The 19,823-nt window shown below is 45.9% G+C and overlaps 1 protein-coding gene and 1 non-coding gene across 27 annotated transcripts in view; one reads left to right on the plus strand and one right to left on the minus strand.

Moving 5' to 3' along the window:
- Window positions 1-19,823, plus strand: part of TENM1 (teneurin transmembrane protein 1) — a 1,198,498-nt gene that overhangs the window by 1,120,331 nt on the left and 58,344 nt on the right. For all 26 annotated transcript variants that reach the window (XM_053273541.1, XM_053273531.1, XM_053273550.1 and 23 more), the window contains 2 exons: window positions 4,781-4,935; window positions 17,222-17,588. In XM_053273541.1, the coding sequence (XP_053129516.1) occupies window positions 4,781-4,935; window positions 17,222-17,588 (522 nt within the window). The remainder of the gene's footprint in view (window positions 1-4,780; window positions 4,936-17,221; window positions 17,589-19,823) is intronic.
- TRNAT-UGU (transfer RNA threonine (anticodon UGU)) lies at window positions 18,944-19,015 on the minus strand. Its single transcript has one exon. It is a non-coding gene; the product is annotated as a tRNA-Thr (tRNA).

Raw genomic sequence — 19,823 nt, forward strand, 5'->3', positions numbered from 1 at the left:
AGTACCAGAGATGTTTGGAAGCTTGCAAGTGGATGGCATGTTATTTTCTCTCTTACAGCCATAGCATAAACCAATTGGCTTCACATTTTTCCTATTAAAAGTTGCTCAAGAAACAGCAAGGAACTTTCCGAGAGTTGGCTTGTTATTTGTTGTTTGTCCTTTACTTGTTAGTAAGCTCAAGTAAACATGCATAGGATTTTGCTGTAAAATAGACAAATAGTACAAATGAAGTGTTTTGGCTTAGTTCACACAGTTGTTCAAATCTAGATTTAATGGAGGTTTCCTTCATTTGTGTGATTGTGTGAACCCAGGCCAAGGCAGGAATCTCAGATTCAGCATAGGCCATAAACCATCACGGCATTGATCCATGCAATCTGGATCTGTTGTTAACCCACATTAGACCCAGATGCAAATAATTGTGTGAACCAGGCCTTTGGAAATGGTCTTAATTTTTGCTCTGGCTCTTTTTACTTGATCGATTCTGATAAGGAAGTATGGATGTAGTGAAACAAGAAGCTGTGCTTAGCAGCCAGAATGAGTGTGAAACCAGGAAAGAGTTCACCTCATTCACCATATGAGTGCTTTAATGCAAGTGTTCCCAACACCTGCCCTTTGCTAACAGAGCAAAGAGGCACGTTTTAAAAGTGGTGATTCTCTCTTTTTTTAAACCCTGCTAACTGGGCAAAGAGGGCACCTTTTTAACGTGGTGATTCTCTTTTATTTAGCAGGGGGAGAGTAATTGGCCCTATCCACCCCCAGCACAGTACCTCCAGTGACTGTAGCTGGTGTCTATCTTATTTTTATTTTTAGATTATGAGTCCTTTGGGGATAGGGAGCCATTTTGTTTATTTATTTAAGACGGTATAATGGCAATGAAATACACATCCTCCAAAGGATCTCAAGTTTTTTCCAAGAGCTCTTTAATGCACAGGTAAAATAAAATACCGAGCAGATGCTAAAAATAGCAAATGTTAGGATGTCACACATCAGCTTCGGTAGCTGCTTTCAGCCACCACTGTATAGCACTGAAGCTGCCTGAGCAGCTGCAGAGAAAGCCCAGCTCCAAGTCGCCACCAGATGTACTGGTGGTAATCAGAGATAATGGTAGTGTGGCCCACTTTTTATGTAGCTCAGCAATTGTGGGTGGCAGAGCTGCATGCAGTGTGCTTTGCAACCCACCATAGGAGAGAGGGTGGCTCGCTGGGGTGTTGCTTCAGGTGTCAATGGGGCTTGGGCCAGGCCTGGACAGTAACAAGAGAACGTTGTCTTCTTCTTTAAGAGAACATCTTCTTGGCCATGAGCCCCACCGCCCATTGAGATCATCTGGAGAGGTTCATCTGCAGTTGCCACCGGCTCGTCTGGTGGCTACTCAGGGACGGGCCTCCTCCATTGCTGCCCTGAGGCTTTGGAATGCGCTCCCTATTGAAATAAGAGCCTCCCCATCTCTGACAAACTTTTAAAAGGCAGTCGAGACACATTTGTTCACCCAGGCTTTTAACTAGATCTACATTTTTAACTGTTTTTTTGCAGTGTTAACATTGTGCTAAATTTTAAATTGTGTTAATGTTTTGTTGTTTTGATTTTGTTTTAATTCGTATTTTTATTGTAAACCACCCAGAGACATAAGTTTTGGGTGGTATATAAATATAAGAAACAAATAAATAAGATGTCTGTGTTGGGGGAAACTCTCTACTCCCTGTTGGTCTCTCTAACGTGCAAGTGGAGAACAGCAAAATCAGAAGCAGCTGTCTTGGGGGGCATGGAGCTCTTGTGGATGATCTCTCTCTTCTTTTCTTTTTCTTTTTTTAGTGTTTCTTGGGTGTTATATACTTAGGGAGTGGCAATCTTGACTGAGATGTCAATGGGGCAATCTACTCCAGCACATGAGTAGAGAAAAAAATAATGGTGACAGTGGATGCAGCTTTAGGCTTCAATCCATAAAGCAGTTGCACATCAGTTGATTCAAATGCCCAATGATGGCTTCAGGCAACTGTTCTACATTCAGTGGCTTATGGATTACACTCCTTTCTCTCTGCCTTAAAATGCCACTGGGAAGCAGTGGAGTGGTTGCCAATTCAGAAGTGCAGGCATTCTCCATGACAGCCCCCACCCAATCGTCACACTTCCCACTTAGATGCAGTAATTAGGAGAGTTCTGTTACAAGGAGTCAAGGGGTGTTTCCTAATCCTACAGAAGTTGAACTGTCACCCAGAAGAGCAGTCTGTATTGTCAACCCAACCACAAAGGGTGGAGAATACTCCTTGTAACAGAAGACAGCGAGAGTGGTCATAAAAACAGTGGTAGTTTTCAATTCAGTTATATTAGGGTATGTAGCAAACTGTTGGAATAGCAAGAGCAGCACACTGTTTCCATTGAGAAAGCAAAGGGCTTTGCATCCCTGCTGAGACCCTGGAGGGGGGAAAGATACCAGGACTGCATCCCTGCCCATCCCTGCAGCCCTGCCCATCCCTGCAGCACGACACCACTTGGGCAGAATATGTGATGGCATATGTGGTACCACTTTGAATAAGTATTTTTAACATTCATTTCTGAAAGGTGCATCTTTAAACCAGTGCTCACTGAAGAAGGAGGGAGTGGATTCCCTTTTCATGTGAATGACGTAGGCACCCAGGAGTACTTTCTGTCTTGTCTGATTGTTCACTCAATATGTACATTTCTTCTTTAGCTCTGGTTAAGAATTCTGCTTGAGAGTCTAGTGTGGTTTCAGATTTCTGCTGCTTCCATTCCAACTCCAGTTTCCACAGTACACGTGGAAGTCAAAATATCTCATGCAGTATGCACTTCTTGTGGTGAAGTCCATGTGCAGGGAGTAGAGCTGGCCTTGTGGTAGCAAGCATGAGTTGTGGCCTTTTCTAAGCAGGGTCTAACCTGGTTTGCATTTGAATGGGAGTCTACATGTGAGCACTGTAAGATATGCCCCTTAGGGGATGATTTATATTGTCTGTAAAATTCGTTCTGAGTCTATGTAACTGTATTCTTTTACTGGCCAATGACTGAAATAAAATTTATCTGTCTATCTAGCCAAGGAGAAGGGAGTTGGGAAATGGACCTTGAGCCACTGATACATCTTGTACTAGTGGTACGCTCTGGAAAACTACCCAGTCTGCTTTCCTAATTCCACATTCAGGCAGATCCAGTGGGGGGAAAAACCCTAGATTTCACACACAGGCTTTACTGTAATAAAGAATGTATGATGTAACAGCAGGCCAAAGGAGTGATAGTTCTAAATATACAAATGACTATCTAGATCAGTATTTGTATTAAAACCGATGCTATGAGAGCCATCTAATGGCGCAATGGGGAAATGGCTTGACTACCAAGCCAGAGGTTGCTGGTTCGAATCCCTGCTGGTATGTTTCCCAGACTATTTCCCAGACTATGGGAAACACCTATATCGGGCAGCAGCAATATAGAAAGATGCTGAAAGGCATAATATCACACTGTGCAGAAGGAGGCAATGGTAAACCCCTCCTGTATTCTAACAAAGACAACGACAGGGCTCTGTGGTCACCAGGAGTTGACACCGATTCGACAGCACACTTTACTTTTCTTTACCTCCCTGTACCCAGCTGTCATGGATAGGCCAGCTTTTCCTCCTACCATGGTCAAATGCTGGGTATTAAATCTGGGCAGGGTGGGGCCCATGTTCCCTCTAACAAGGATTCCCAGATGCTGCTGACTACAACTCCCAGAATCCCCAGCTGCAGTGGCTTTTGCTTGGCGATTATGGGAGTTGTAATCAACAACATATTGGAATCCCTGTTAGATGGGATTGGCAAGGGCTTTCCAAGGGGATCAGGGAGCTTCAGTAGGCAGCAGCCAGTGAGAATGATAACTTGCACTAAGCCAACTCTCAACACTGCCCATTGCATGTTTTTAAGGAACAGAAGAAGCTGCCTTATACTGAGCTAGACCACAAGTCCATCTAGAGCAGGGTTTCTTAACCTTGGGCCCACAAATGTTGTTGGATTACAACTCCCATCATCCCCAGACATGGCCTCTGTGGCTGAGGATGATGGGAGTTTTAGTCCAAAAACATCTCGGGGCCCAAGGTTAAGAAACCACGCTCTAGAGCAGTACTGTGAGTGGCAGCAGCCTCTTCAAGGGTTCAGGCAGGAACTTCTCCCAATGCTACCTGGAGATGGAGGAGAGGTCTGTCAACAGCTAGTCGGAGGGCTGTGGGCCGCCTCAAAGGCAGGATGCCTCTGAGTACCAGTTGCAGGGGAGTAACAGCAGGAGAGAGGGCATTCCCTCAACTCCTGCTGTAGGCTTCCAGTGGCATATGGTGGGCCACTGTGTGAAACAGGATGCTGGACTAGATGGGCCATGGGTCTGATCCAGCAGGGATGTTCTTATGAGATGTCTCCGGGACTGAACCGGGGCCTGACTTCCTGAAAGCAGTAGGAGGCAATCTTGGGCACACCAAGTCTTCTTGAACTACAAGACCTATCATCCCCAGCCATCATAGTTATGGCTGAGGATGATAGGAGTTGTAGTTCAACAACAACTAGCGTGCCCAAGATTTCCTCCCCCTGCTCTAAGGAGAATAGCTTACATATAGTTTACCCATCCACATGCAAACCAAGCCAGACCCCGTCCTAGCAAAGGGGACAATCCATGCTCGCTACCACAAAGGCTATATGTTTAAAATATATGTATATATCAAATCAAGAAAATGCAAGGAACGAACAAAATTGGTGTGTATATTTCGAACCCATGGCAGCCCTACAGCTGAATTTGCTTTCCTCTTTCCCAATAGGCATCACTGTAGATAAGCACGGCTTCATTTACTTTGTTGACGGCACCATGATCCGGAAGATTGATGGGAACGGTGCGATCACAACATTAATAGGCTCAAATGGTCTCACGTCAACCCAGCCACTGAGCTGTGATGCCGGCATGGACATCACTCAGGTAGACACTAATAGTTTTCATACGTTGTTCCTGTTCAGCATGGAAACTAATTCAATTTTGTCTGCCGAAATGAGATGTTAAAGAACACCATTTGAAGAAATACAAAGGTTTTAATAATGCATCTTGGATAGTTTCTTAACAGCTGCATATAAAACTTACTCCGGGAGCATTAATATAACTGTACTATACACATTAGCTTTCATACGTACAGCTAAGTGTTTCATGTATTGTTTGTTTCCAGTATTTGTATTCCTCTTTTCTGCAAAATGAAATGTTCCCATGGGATTATCACTGTTAAATTTCTATTAACAAGGGGTGTGTGTGTGTGTGTGTGTGTGTGTGTGTGTGTGTGTGTGAGAGAGAGAGAGAGAGAGAGAGAGAGAGAGAGAGAGAGAGAGAGAGAGAGAGAGAGAGAGACTCTCTCTAGACATATTTTAAATCAATAATTAGTCTTATGTATGTGAACAGTTGCAAACTGCAGGCTTTTTTCTCTTCCCCTGCTCCCTCGGCTTGTGGTACATGGTCGGAAACTTCTAATCACAGTTAGCAGCCAAGCTAGCAAACTATATTTAGATTGCAAGCCCTCTGGCTGGATCTTATCACTATTATTTTCTTTTTGTCTTGTGCTTACTTCTTTAGACACTTCTCATTCTTCGTTGTTTTGGTGATGATGGTGAGGATGCAGTCGTGCTGGTGCTCTGACCCTATGATGGTGTGACACTATGATGGTGTCATGGGGGAGAAGCTATTTTCATCCATCTCCCCTTCCCTCTGAAGCCCACTGTGCCTCCCAGAAATATGTCCCTGAGGGTCACACAACTCTCTGGGACCTATTTTTGGGAGGCACAATAGGCTTTGGAACAGGGTTCTTCATTGTAAGAACCAGTGGTGACCCCCATCAACCCTAAGTGTGCCTCCCTGACTAATTGTCTCAAGCTCCTGCACTTGTAAGGCATGCACAGATTGCTGGGGAAAGTAGCTCTTCCCAATATTTTCCAACCAGAGCTCTTAGGACAGGGTTCTGATTCCCTTAATGGGCCCTCCCAGCGCTGAGAAAAGTATTGTGTGGTGGTCAGCATGGTGGGAAATGGTTGTCACATTGATTTGTGTGTGTGTGTGTGTGTGTGTGTGTGTGTGTGTGTGTGTGTGTGTGTGCGCTAAAGTGGCTCCCACTTGAACATAGAAAGCTGCCTTATACAGAGTCAGATCCTTGGTCCGTCTAGCTCAGAGCTGTCTGCACAGACTGGCAGCGTCTCTCCAAGTTTTCAGGCAGGAGTCTTTCCCAGCCGGACCTAGAAATGCTGCCAGGCACTGAACCCGGGACCTTCTGCATGCAAAGCAGGTGCTCTACCACTGAGCTACCGTCCCACCCGTGTTCATCTTACAGCAGACAACATTCATAAGTAGTGATCCATCCAAATGCAAACCAACAGAAATCCTGCTTAGGAAAGGGACAATCCGTTCTCGCTGACACAAAACCGGCTTCCCACTCTGAGACACCCAGAGACTGGTTCTTAGGAGCGGTCAGCATTGGAAAAAGCTCTTGGTAGGAAATATCTTCTGCTGGATGAAATGTGGTTGTCACAACCCTGGCGTCTCCACGGCCGTTCCCGTGTCTTACTTTCTGCTCTCACCTTCCCCAGGCAGGGCCTCACAGTTTTTGAGGGGAGGGGGTTGTGGGGATTTGGTTCACCTGAGTCATCGTCCTCCAGGCTCCTTGGGGTCACTGTGGCAGTCTCTCTCCGGAGGCCTCCACCACTGCCCCGTCACTGGCCGAGCCTGCCTTCAGTCCCTCCTGATGACTGATGCATCCCACGCCCCCACTGATTGGACCTCCGCCCCGCCATATCAGGCTTCTTTCACCCATATCCCCCTCGGCTGTGCCTCTGTCAGCTCCCTCACTCGGCCCCGACCTTCCCCCGGTCCCTCTAGCCCAGCTCCTTGGTCTTGCAGGGTCTCGGCTGGCCACTCGTCAGGCTGCTCTGCCTGGCCACTTGCCCCTCTCTGGCCTTGGCTGCCGAGGGAACATCAGAGCTGGCAAGGCCAGCGGGGGCCCCCGCTAGGCAGTGGTTTTATAGGCATTTCTTCTTAATGACAGCTGTGAGTGGGGGAATTAGACCAGAGAAATGACATACAGCTTGGGCCCTGGGTATTTAAGAGAACGCCTTCTTCGTCATGAAACCCACCGTCCACTGAGATCCGCTGGAGAGGTCCGTCTGCAGTTGCCACTGGCTCGTCTGGTGGCCACTCGGGGATGGGTCTTCTCCGCTGCTGCCCCAGAGGCTTTGGAAGGTGCTCCATAGTGAAATAAGAGCCTCCCCATCTCTGACAGCTTTTAAAAAGTCTTTAAAGAGGCATCTGTTCACCCAGGCTTTTAATTAATATTGTTTTGATGGTTTTAATGCTGTTCTAAAATATTGTTTTAAACATTTTAAATTGTTGTAATATTTTAAACGTTTCTTTTTTGTTTTAACAAATGTTTTACTTTGTTTTTATTTTGTTGTAAACCGCCCAGAGACGTAGGTTTTGGGCGGTATAAAATATGTTAATAAATAAAACATAAAATAAATACTGAGAAAGGGATGTTCCCCCTTTCTCTAACACAGCTGACTTCGTAGAATTCCATAATAATCTATGGAATTCTTTGACCGACAAAAGGAAGTACTTTTTCACATAGTAAAATCCTCTACCATGGGATGTAGTGATGGCCAGTAGCCTGGATGGCTTTAAAAGGGGCTTAGACAAATTCATGGAGGACAGGTCTATCGATGGCTACTAGTCTGGTGACTATGGGCCACCTCAAACCTCAGAGGCAGGATGTCTCTCAATATCAGTTGCAGAGGAGCAACAGAGGCATCTAGCAGGCTACTGTTTGAAACCGGATGCTGTACTAGATAGCCTTGGGCCTGATCCGGCAGGGCTGTTCTTATGTTCCAACTCCACAGGGTTGCTTTTAAGCTTCATAAAAATATAGGAATCTGCCATATACTGAGTCAGACCATTGGTCTATTGAGGTCAGTATTGTCTTCACAGACTGGTAGCCGCTTCTCCGAGGTTGCAGGCAAGAATCTCTCATAGCCCTAATTGGATAAGCCAGGGAGGGAACTTGAAAACTTCTGCTCTTCCCAGAGCAGCTCCATCCCTTGACAGAAATATCTTACAGTGCTCACACTTCTAGTCTCCCATTCATATGCAACCAGGGCAGACCCTGCTTAGCTAAGGGGACGAGTCATCCTTGCTGCCACAAGACCAGCTATCCTCTCCTTATTCAAAGAATATGTTAAGAACATAAGAACTGCTCTGCTGGATCAGGCCCAAGACCTATTTAGTCCAGCATTCTGTTTCTCACAGTAGCCCACCAGATGCTTTTGGGAAACTCCCCACCAGGAGATGAAGGCATGCCCCCTCTCCTGCTGTTGCTCCCCTGCAACTGGTGTTCAGAGGCATCCTGCCTCTGAACATCGAAGTAACCTGTAACCATCAAGACTAGTAGCCATTGCTAGACCTGTCCTCCATGAATTTGTCTAAGCCTTTTTTTAAAGCCGTCACCACATCCCATGGCAGAGAATTTCACTATTTGGAAAAGTACTTCCTTTTGTCAGTCCTAAATTTGCTGGTCATCAGTTTCAGGCATGACTATTGGTGCTAGGGTTGTGTAAGAGAGAGAATAACTTCCCTTTCTCCACTCTCTCCACCATGCCTAATTTTACAGATGTCTATCATCCAATCACAGATCTCTTGCATCCTATCTAGCTTGGCCTCAAGGCCCATGTTTCAATATCCATGCATGCAACTCATGATTAATGGGGATTTTAGTGTGTTCTTCACACTGCTGCTTTAACTGCCCTCACCTTCCCACGAGTACTGAAAGACCAGTGTGCCCTGAGAGGAAGGCCAGAAAGGAGGCACCCAGACCAGGGAGCTCTTGTCCTCAGCTTCTGAAAAGACCAACAGCTTGAGACAACTTTTTTTAAAAAGAAAATCTTCTGTAATTTGCTTCTTTTAATATTGTAAACTGCTTTGGGTGCCTTTGCCAAGGCAGAAAGGCGGTATAAAAACATAGTAAATATATAATAATAAATAAACCAAAAAGTCCCGTATTTGTAAAGCACTTTTTGCTGCCTTTAGCGATAGCCAACAATTTTGCTGAGTCGGGACCTATTTTGCTGAAGCCCATCACCTTAATTATCTTGAGCTTTCTCAGTTCTGGATCCTTCATATCTAATTAGCAAGGCAACATATTAATCCTGGCCTACACTCACCAGTGTGAATCACCCCTGAAGCCACCCTTGATAAAAAAGGAAACTGCAGATGACCTCCGGTTCCTTTCACACCCAATTTAAGCAGAGAATGAAGAAATGAGACCTGTTAGCTTACCTGTTTTTCCTCCGATCACTCAATCTGGATTAATCCTGTCGGTCTCAAAGTGCTGCCTGAGGACCGTCTGCCTCCCCGCTAAACTAACAGGTGCTGCTGTCATAACTTTTAAAATTCACCAAAACAACTGCAATTGCGATGGAGTTGGTGCAATCAGCCGCAAATAGCTTTAATCTTGCTTGTGTGTGATTTAAAAATATCTGACATGCTGCTATCCAAGAAGAAAAGTTTCATCAGTGTTAATTTGCAATCCAATCAAATGATTCTGGCACCCAGTGGGAAGCCCTGATCACAGAGGTTTGCGGGCTAGACTGCAAGTTGTGTGGAACTGGCAGCAATCAACAGATTTTTTTTTCCTCTTAAAAGCCCCCAAGAGATTCCCAGTCTTAGGCACTGTCAAATAAATTATGTTTTAGCTATGCTGTAGATATTGAATTTTTTAATAAACTATTCACATGCTATGTTCTTTAATTTACATTTTATTAATTTTAGTGCCTGCTTGTCAACCAGTAATTATTAGACTATCTATCTATCTATCTATCTATCTATCTATCTATAGTCCCAAATTCAATCCCTGGCAGTATCTCTGGATGATCTCAGTGGGCAATGGGACTCATAGTGAAGACGACAATACTGAGCTAGATGGTCTGACTCACATAACGTAAGAACAGCCCTGCTGGATCAGACCCAAGGCCTATCTAGTCCAGCATCCTGTTTCACACGGTGGCCCACCAGATGCCTCTGAGAAGCCCACAGGCAAGAGGCAAGGGCATACCCGCTTTCCTGCTGTTGCTCCCCTGCAACTGATATTGAGATGCCTCTGGGGAAGCCCACAAGCAAGAGCTGAGGGCATGCCCTCTCTCCTGCAGTTGCTCCCCTGCATCTGGTATTCAGAGGCATCTTGCCTCTCAGCCTGGAGGTGCCCTGTAGCCCTCAGAGTAAGAGCCATTAATTTTATCTAAACCCCTCTTAAAGCCATCCAAGCTGCTGGCAGTCACCACGTCCTGCGGCAGAGAATTCCATAGGTTGATTATGCGTTGTGTGCAAAAGTTTTGTCTGTCCTAAATTTCTTGGCGGTCAGTTTCATCGAATGACCCCTGGTTCTAGTGTTATGATAGACTATAAGGCAGCTTCCCATCTTCCTTCCTATAAACCGCCCAGTGCTGTGTCAAGTGTGGCCTGGAAGCTGTTTTCAGCTGCTTTGCCTCATGCACTGTCAGTTTCTCTCCCAGAGTCCAATTCTGAGCTTAGCAAATGATACCACTTTGAGTTCTGCTCTGGTAGTAGAGGCATTGGTACCATCAGCAACATTAACTTTGACTCCCAGTGTCAGAAAACATGGGTCCCGACCAAGGGTGCTATCAAAAGTCCTCTCTAAGAGTTGTAAGAGCTCGAAGACATCCAGCGAGGGGAAGCCCAGCATCTCCATCGGTAACTGGTTCCATATCTAGAGCTGCCTTAGTAGTAACTTTGTGGGGGTTTGTCTCATGTTCTAGCCTGGCCTAATTTGCCAGTAACATGCATTAACTTTAGTAACTTCAGCCTGCAGCCCATTCTGTCACACCCTGACAAGCATGTGTGGGGACATAGGGATGTGCATGAAATGCGATTCGGACACCAAATCACATCACATCCCCAGCCCCTTTAAGGCGGAGGAGAACAGGTCCATACCTGCTCCTCTGCCGCTCACTGCCACTTCCTTAATCACGGCATCGTGCGCCCCCCCCCCCCCCCGCTATCTTGGCACACCAGCGGCACTCTGCTCCTATGTGACACTGGCACACACATGGTCTCCACACATGCCCAGCGGCCATTTGTATGGTCAGCATGGTTGGGGCAGGGCATGTGCTACGATTCGGCATCTGAATCGTGTTTCATGCAAATCTGTACAATGAAGTAAGTGTCTCTAAAACTAGATCTACTTCCAACTGGCTGATCTCATCTATCTTCATTTTTGGAATATGACTACTACCTGCTACAGTAGTGTATGCAGCCACATCCATCTTAATGCCAGGTTAGCAACATTATTTAGGGAAATAGACTGGGTAAAAGGGGAATTTAATCACTTAATGAGTGCTCTTGTCATGTACCCAATGTAACCCAAGCAGGTGGAGAAGTAATAGTGTGATTAACCTCACTTTGTTAAAGCATCAATTATCTATGTATCAGCAGCTTTCTTGGAAGGCGAGCGCAGGAAGTAGCAGATTTTGAGGGTCCAGAAGGACTTGGCCTTCAGAGCTGAGCAAAGAGACACACAGCTTTGAAGGCCAAGTCCTTCTGGGTCCTGCAAATTTGCTGCTTCCTGCGCTCACCTTCCAAGAAAGCTGCTGATACATAGATAATTGATGTCTGAAGTCTGAGCTGTTCTATAAACCAACACCGTATGGGTAACACCAAATCAAGGTTCGCCACAAACAAGGAAGTTACAAATTTGGCTAATTAACTCATTACGTTGTTGACTAAGCAACACATGTGAGGGAGTATGTGAGTCCAAGACTTAGTTAATCTCATGCCAAGCCATGTTTTAGTGTTTTGTTTTGAGCTGCTCCAAGATTTGCACCTGATTCCCTGGCATTTATATATACAGGATTGTATGTCAGGGAGTCTCAACCTTTGTAAACAAGTATTATCCTTTCTATCTGAAACATTCAGTTCAGGTGCCTCATACAGGCTTTCCCTCTCACACACATTTTAAAAATGATACATTTATGAAACAGACTATTATAGGTGACCCTTGTTATTCACAGTGGTTCCTTTCTTGCCTATAACCGCGAGTCCAAAAACCGTGAATAAAGTAACCTTACCCCTATGGCAATCTAGGAGTTAGGTTCCCACATGCCAAAAGAAAAGAAATGCCAAAAGAGTGGGAATGGGGAAGAAACAAGAGTAGAATGAACAGTAACTTGCTCTCCAGTGCTCCAGAAATGCCCCCACCAACCAGCTAAATATTTGCAAAAAATAAAAATTAAAATGGTGTTTTAAACAGAAAGGGGAAAAAATAAACAAGAGAAAGAGCCTCAAAAAGGCTCCGCGTTGTAAAATGGTGAACGTAAAACTGGAAGTCATTTCTGGGTCATATCTGGCCACTCAGCAACTGCGAATAGGCAGGTTTGAGCCTATTTTTGTACCATGGATAAAGAAACCGAGGTTCTAAGACCCGTCGGCGGATACATTAAACCCCAGGTACCAGGACCGCAGGTAACGAGGGCCACCTGTCCAATCACTGGCTTACATCAGACTAAGTGACTGATGAGTATTCCCATTGAAATTAATAGGACAAGTAAATTCATCCCACTAACTTCAATAGCTCTGCTCATGAGTAACTTAGACTGGACATAAGCCAATGACTGTAATAGCCAAGTCCTCTGATCAGAAGGCAATGGAACTGTATCTTAATCACTAGTCAGGGAGGCAAGAGGGCTCTGAGGTCCATATACCCCTGGTTGAGAAGCACTGTAATATGTAATACGTCAGTCGAAAAGCTGGCTGCAAGACCATCTCCAATCGTCTGTCAGCAGTGGCTGGGTTTTATGCTGTTTGTGTCTGTTTATCACAGCTCAAGTGTTCTCTTATTCCTTGGCTTTATGTTATGTTGTTGTTCCGTTCATTTGTTTTCTGTACTTTAATGTGGTAAGATGTCCTAGAGGCTATTGAGTTGTGTGGCAGGATCAACATCTTAAAATAAATAAGAGCAATTATTCATGGAGGTCATGTACGTGTCTGGGCAGGCGGCTGCGGGTGGGAAATCTGGTTAAACGCACCTTCGCCCACTCCCAGACAAGTGATAGCATGTTACCAGGGATGCAGACTCTACTCCCAGACGATCCGTGCTGCATGGCACAGCACGGAGCCCCAGAAACCGGGAAGACACATTCCAGCCTCTGGATATCCCACAATGCACCATGCAGCATTTACAGTGTATTGGAGAATTCTCCCAGGAGACAGATTCTCAAGGTGTCTGTATCTGTGTCCACATCTGTATCCGCTGGGCCTGGACCTAGCTCCAGTGAACACACAATACTGGAGTTAAGGGCTTGCTAAGAGCCAGGTTTAAAAGCAGGGCTAGGCGGCACTGTCCCACTGGGATAGGGCCCGATCCCAGTGGTTCTTACGTGCAGCCTAACCCAGGTTGGGCCTGGGTTAGGCTGTGTGTGAGAACAGCCTCATTGTCCTCAATGAAAGGATCCTTCTTCTATCTTGTTTGCATTGTTTGAATGTATGCATGTATTTATTTACTTACATGTGTTCCATTTGTCTTGCGAAGGATGCTGAACAACATATAAAACAGTCCTAAAACTTCATTAAAATGCACAAAAGCTACACCCAACTATCAAGGAAATGGAAGGGAGCCACTCAATAAGCAAAGGCCTGAATAAAAAGGGCAGTCTGTACAGTATCCCTTTTTCTTCTCAGGTGCCCTGTGTTAAGATATTGGGCTACCAATGTCTCTTTACTGGCATTACAGCCTGTTAACCAGGGTGACTCTAGAACAACTAGTGTGGGGAAGCAAATGGGTGGAAAGAGCATTATTAGGGGAGTGAGGATTTTGCTGTACATTAAATACTTACAGAGGTGAGATAATTAATGTTGTTTATTTGCCTTATTGATGAAGCTTGCTTAACGTTTACAAATATATTCAGAAAATGGGCCAGATTCCTCTTAGAAAATGTTGTCTTTTTGGATAAATCCAAACCTTCCAATCTGCATTCCAGGCTAGTTTTTTTTATTCCTGTTCAATACCATACGGCAGGATAGAATGAAGTGGGAAAAGTGGTCTGTAGCAGGGCAGCCGAAATCTGCAGGGGAGATTACCCTTCATCACGCTGTACACTAGGGGTGTGCAAGCTGGCTTGCTTCGATCCAAGCTTGGCATTGAGCCGGCTCAGCTTGAAGGATTCAGGGTCAAACTGGACCAGCCTTAGATGATCCGAGTCTGAACCGAACTGGGCACGGTTCAAACCGAGCCAGCCCAGAACTCTCTACTGCTAAAGGGAATCCTTTACTTCTGCTGGGAAAGGTGGATACTGGGATTGCCCTTTACCAGTGGAGTGGGGGAGGCAGGGGGGCTTCCCTAAAAGTAGAGTGGGTGAGAGGGGCATATAAAGTACTTTAAAAGTGCTGGCGGTGGTGGCAGCAGCAGCGATTTCTACCCACCCCTGTTGGCCTACCTCTGAGTAGTCCAGGCCAGTGTGAGCCTGGTTCAGGTCTCTACACAGGTGTGGAGTTCACTAAAATGGCTACTGTGCATTCATGGAGGCCCTTTTAGTGACCTCCTCACCTGCGCAGAGCCCAAATCAGACCTGAACTGGCCTGGGCTACTCAGGAGTAGGCTGGCAGGGGTGGGGGGAAGCCACTGCCACCACTGGCACTTTTAAGGTACTTTTTTATTCCCCTTCTGCCCACTCTACTTGTAGGAAAGCCCCCTAGCGCCCCCCCCCCCTTTTACAGGTAAATTATTATTTTTTTTACATGTTATATCCCGATCTTCCTCCAAGAAGCCCAGAGTGGTGTACTACATACTTAAGTTTCTCTTCACAACAACCCTGTGAAGTAGGTTAGGCTGAGAGAGAAGTGACTGGCCCAGAGTCACCCAGCAAGGATCATGGTTGAATGGGGATTTGAACCCAGGTCTCCCCGGTCCTAGTCCAGCACTCTAACCACTCACTGGATACTCCTTTACCTGTAGAGTTCTGAGCCCCTGTACAGAATGTACAGAATCGGACTGTGTCAGCTAGAATCCGGTTCAGATTCGAGCTGAACTGGCTTTGCCAGTTTTGTGCACATCCCTACTGCACACATAGTCTCAGCCAGGAATGGAAACTAAGGGGTAGGCCTTGCTCTTGGGCAGCTGGAGGAGTCTCCTACCTATCTGGCTGCACCGGCGTCTTGTTCTAGTGCAGAGGAGTGAGTGAATGAGGTTTCACTCACAGAGGCTTTTTTTAAAAAGGGCTATAATATGTTAACTGTATTTTCTGACACTTTGCTTTGAAGTCCCAGGCTGGTGCATGAGGGAGCAGAAAATAGGGGGGTGGTCTGCTAGCGCTTGCTACTCCATGGAATCACCCCTGCTGTTATCACTTCCTATGATAGTTTGAAGAGTGACAAGCATGTTGTGGAACATTTCAGGCTGATGTTGCCTGCCTGCATATATTTCTGCCTGAACGATCATAATGTGCCCACCTTAGCAGGGAATGTTTTGAAACTAGCATGCCTGAATGCCAGAGGCAAATAAATTCTATTGCTATTCATTGTTTCCTACTCATGGCTGGAGAGGCCACCGAAGTCACAATAATTGCGGCCCTTTTGCACCCAAATAATTCTCCCCAAAGCCTTAATTACACAGAATAGCTGTGACAGTTAAACACTTGTGTTCATTTCCATAATCTCCTTATTTACTGTGGCATATCGCGCAACAAACAGGCCGTATAAGACTGGTGACTGGGTGAGAGACATGAAAGGGCTGTCTTTCCTCCAAGCTCTGGACTCAATCCCTGCTCAGCAGAATATCTTGCCTGAGCACTCTGCTGAGGTTATCCAGGGCCAGCTTGGGTCATGACCTAAAATGCATTTCAAGCTGCAGTTTCTGAAACTGAAACTAGATTGTTTGTAGCTCCAGACTAGACCCTACAACGGGGTCAGGATGTGTCTCGGAAGTGTGCGTCCACATTTCCTGTGTCGTGACACTGCAGTCCCTATTATTATTATTATTATTATTAATTCGATTTCTATACCGCCCTTCCAAAAATGGCTCAGAGCGGTTTACACAGAGAAATAATAAATAAATAAGATGGCTCCCTGTCCCCAAAGGGCTCACATTCTAAAAAAAAACACAAGATACACACCAGCAACAGTCACTGGAGGTACTGTGCTAGGGGTGGAGAGGGCCAGTTACTCTCTTCCTGCTAAATAAAGAGAATCACCACGGCAAAAGGTGCCTCTTTGCCCAGTTAGCAGGGGTCCCTACACGGAGAGCAGGTTGCCGTTCACATTTCCAATGCCTTGCTGTGAATTTAATTGCTGCGATATAGAGCAAGGACGTTGTATATCCGGTGTGGGAAAGTTGATGTTTTTTCGGGTTGTTTGTTTCTGCGAGACTGCTCCCCCTGATGTTTACGTTCTGAATGTAACTTGCCCAAATGGAGGCATTTTGCTGATGATGAGCAGCTGGTCTGGAAAGTGCCCAGGTACAAATCCTCACAGTTGTGAGGTGATTCACACAATCAAAAGCTATGTTCTGCCTGGGTTTGGGAGCTGTGTGTGCTCCCTATTTCCAGTTGTGTGGAAGCAAGGTAAGAGGAAAACCTGGGTGGAAGTGATTGTGTGGAAGCAAGATAGGAAGGAAACCTGGGTAGAAGTGATTGTGTGGAAGCAAGGGAGGAGGAAAAGCTACCCAGATTTTCCTCCTAACTTGCTTCCACATAACCGAAAACTGGGAGCACACACAGCTCGCAAACCTGAGTAGAACACAGGTTTTGATTGTGAAAATGATCTCTGTATTTACTATTTAATGCAACTGATAAACATTTCTACTAACCTTTAAAAAAAAATCTGTATTTTGCAATGATTTGAATACGATGAATATTTATATACCACTTTTCAACAAAAGTCCCCAAAGCACTTTACATAGATATAAATAAATAAATAAAATGGCTCCTCTTTCCAAAGGGCTCACAATCTAAAAATGAAATATAGGATAGACACCAGCAACAGTCACTGGAGGGATGCTGTGCTGGGTCTGGATAGGGCCAGTTGCTCTCCCCCTGCTAAATAAAGAGAATCACCACTTTTAAAAGGTGCCTCTGTAGGGATCATTGGTCCTTTTGTTAATTGCTTCTGTTACGACAAGTTGCTGTCCAACTCGCAGAGAGTTTAAACAATCTCCCTAAATCTATTCTTTTCTTTCTCGTAGGTCCGCTTAGAGTGGCCCACAGACCTTGCTGTCAACCCTATTGACAATTCATTGTATGTTCTGGACAATAACATTGTGCTGCAGATTTCTGAAAACAGAAGAGTTCGGATTATTGCAGGCCGCCCGATTCACTGCCAAGTACCGGGCATCGATCACGTTTTGGTCAGCAAAGTGGCGATCCACTCCACGCTGGAGTCTGCTAGGGCCATCAGCGTTTCTCACAGCGGCGTGCTGTACATTGCAGAGACTGACGAAAGGAAGATCAACCGCATCCAGCAGGTCACGACCAATGGGGAGATCTCAGTCATTGCTGGAGCACCGACAGATTGTGACTGTAAGATTGATCCCAACTGTGACTGCTTCTCAGGTAGGTGTTAAAGTATAGAATCACGGAATGCTGGAGTTGGAAGGGAACGCAGGGGTCTTCTAGACCAGCCCTCTGCTCAAGTGCAAGAAACTGCTACAAGATCCCTGAAAGGTGGCCATCCAACCTCTATTTGGAAATCTCCAGTATGTTTCCCAGACCATGAGAAACACCTATATCAGGCAGCAGCGATATAGGAAAGATGCTGAAAGGCATCATCTCATATTGCGTGGGAGATGGCAATGCTAAACCCCTTCTGTATTCTACCAAAGACAACCACAGGGCTCTGTGTGAGTCACTCCAGTGGCGCAGTGACCACACCACCCGGGACAGACTAAAGAAGATTTGTGGGGCCCCTGGGGGTGTGGAGGTCCTGGACTTCAGCCTGGAGGTCCAGGGGTAAGAGCACCTCTGCCACCACCATGTTCATTTCTACCTAGTGGGACCTTCTGCACAGTGCTCTAGTCTTCATTGTGCATTTCCATTGGCTTTGCCTCTTCCATTTTCTCCTTGCAAATGAATGAAGTACACAGGCATTCATTGAACACAAGCTGTTAAGCCCTGAATCTTGGCTAGTGAATAGCAAGTGATGTCGCTCAGGGCACATGCCAGACTGCATCAAAATATGTATGGTTTAAAGCCACCTAATGGTGCAGCAGGAAAATGACTTGATTATCAAGCCAGAGGTTCCCGGTTCGAATCCCCATTGGTATCTTTCCCAGACTATGAAAGACACTTATATGGGGCAGCAGCAATATAGGAAGGTGCTGAAAGACATCATCTCATACTGTGCGGGAGGAGGCAATGGTGAACCCCTCCTGTATTCTACCAAGAGAACCACAGGGCTCTGTGGTCACCAGGAGTCGAAACCAGCTCGATGGCATACTTTACTTTAAGGCACTGAATATAGGATAGTTTATCATACCAAACATGACCGTCATTTATAGGGTTTGTCATTTTAAAAGGTCTGCCCAAAGATGATGGTGTCGTAATTCAGTACATTAATGCAAACATGTGGACATTCCAGTGCTTTGAAAAAGGAGTTGGGAACAAAGGAAATTGCCCTGTACCGAGCCAAATCCTTGGTCCCTGTCGCTCCAGCCACAGAGGCAGGATGCTGCTAAATACCAGTTGCAGTGGGGGAGTAACAGCAGGAGAGAGGGCATCCCCTCAGCTCTTGTCTGTGGGCTTCTCAGAGCCATCTGGTGGGCCACTGTGTGAAACAGGATGCTGGACTAGATGAGCCTTGGGCCTGATCCAGCAGGGGCTGTTCTTATGTTCTTAATGCAGTGTTGTCTACACTGACGGGCAGTGGCTGTTCGAGGTTTCAGGCAAGAGTCTCTCCCAGCCCTACCTGGAGATGCTACCAGGGATCGAACCTGGGACCTTCTGCATACAAAGCAGATGCTCTATCTCTGAGCTACAGCCTCAGCCCCATCCTGCTGCTATCAACAGATATTAATCCTACAGTTATCAACAGACCAGAGACACTTTAAAAATACACAGGGCTGTTCAGGCTTCTCTTGTTATAGTCCTGCATTGTTGGAGGAATCTGCATAACCTGAATTTTAAGAGGCAGGTGCTCCAGGCCTTGACAGCATATCTTTTGGGTCTAGTAGCCAACCCAGAAATTTAGGAGCCAGACATGACAAAATTACCATATTAAGTGCAGACACTGTGCATGAAGGAGAGGAATGGGCTTCTCTCTATCCCCTTTACAAGTAACATACTTAGGACAGAAAAAAGGCTCCCTGGGACAGATAGAGCTTTTATTAAATAAGTCTGCCTCTGAATATCCTCGTTTAAGTGCTACAGTTAGGTTTCTAGCCCCCATGGCTCCCTGGCACCTGGGATTTGTCAAGCCCTGGGCACTGGCAGATTAAAGGAGAGGCAATAAAGGCAACTGCCTATGGTGGCAGAATTCCCCCAGCAGTGAATGTTGGTCTTGGGGCGGGGGGGGGATTAAAACTTTAAAAATTAAACTTTAAAACAAATGTTTTTTTAAACTTTAAAACCGCTGGCATGGTGGCCAAGAGGATGGCGATACCCCTCCTAATCCAAGCCCGCCTAACTCCCAAATGATCGCTATCTCCCGATTTAGGGCTTTTCTGTGCATGCACACGCGTGTGCAGAAAAGCCCAAAATCGGGCGATAGCTATCATTTGGGAGATAGGCAGGCTTGGGTAAGGAGGGGTATTGCCACCCTCTCTGCCGCCGCAGTACTGCATGGCGACAGTT

Source organism: Hemicordylus capensis, chromosome 11, assembly GCF_027244095.1.
Source record: "Hemicordylus capensis ecotype Gifberg chromosome 11, rHemCap1.1.pri, whole genome shotgun sequence".
Lineage (NCBI taxonomy): Eukaryota > Metazoa > Chordata > Lepidosauria > Squamata > Cordylidae > Hemicordylus > Hemicordylus capensis.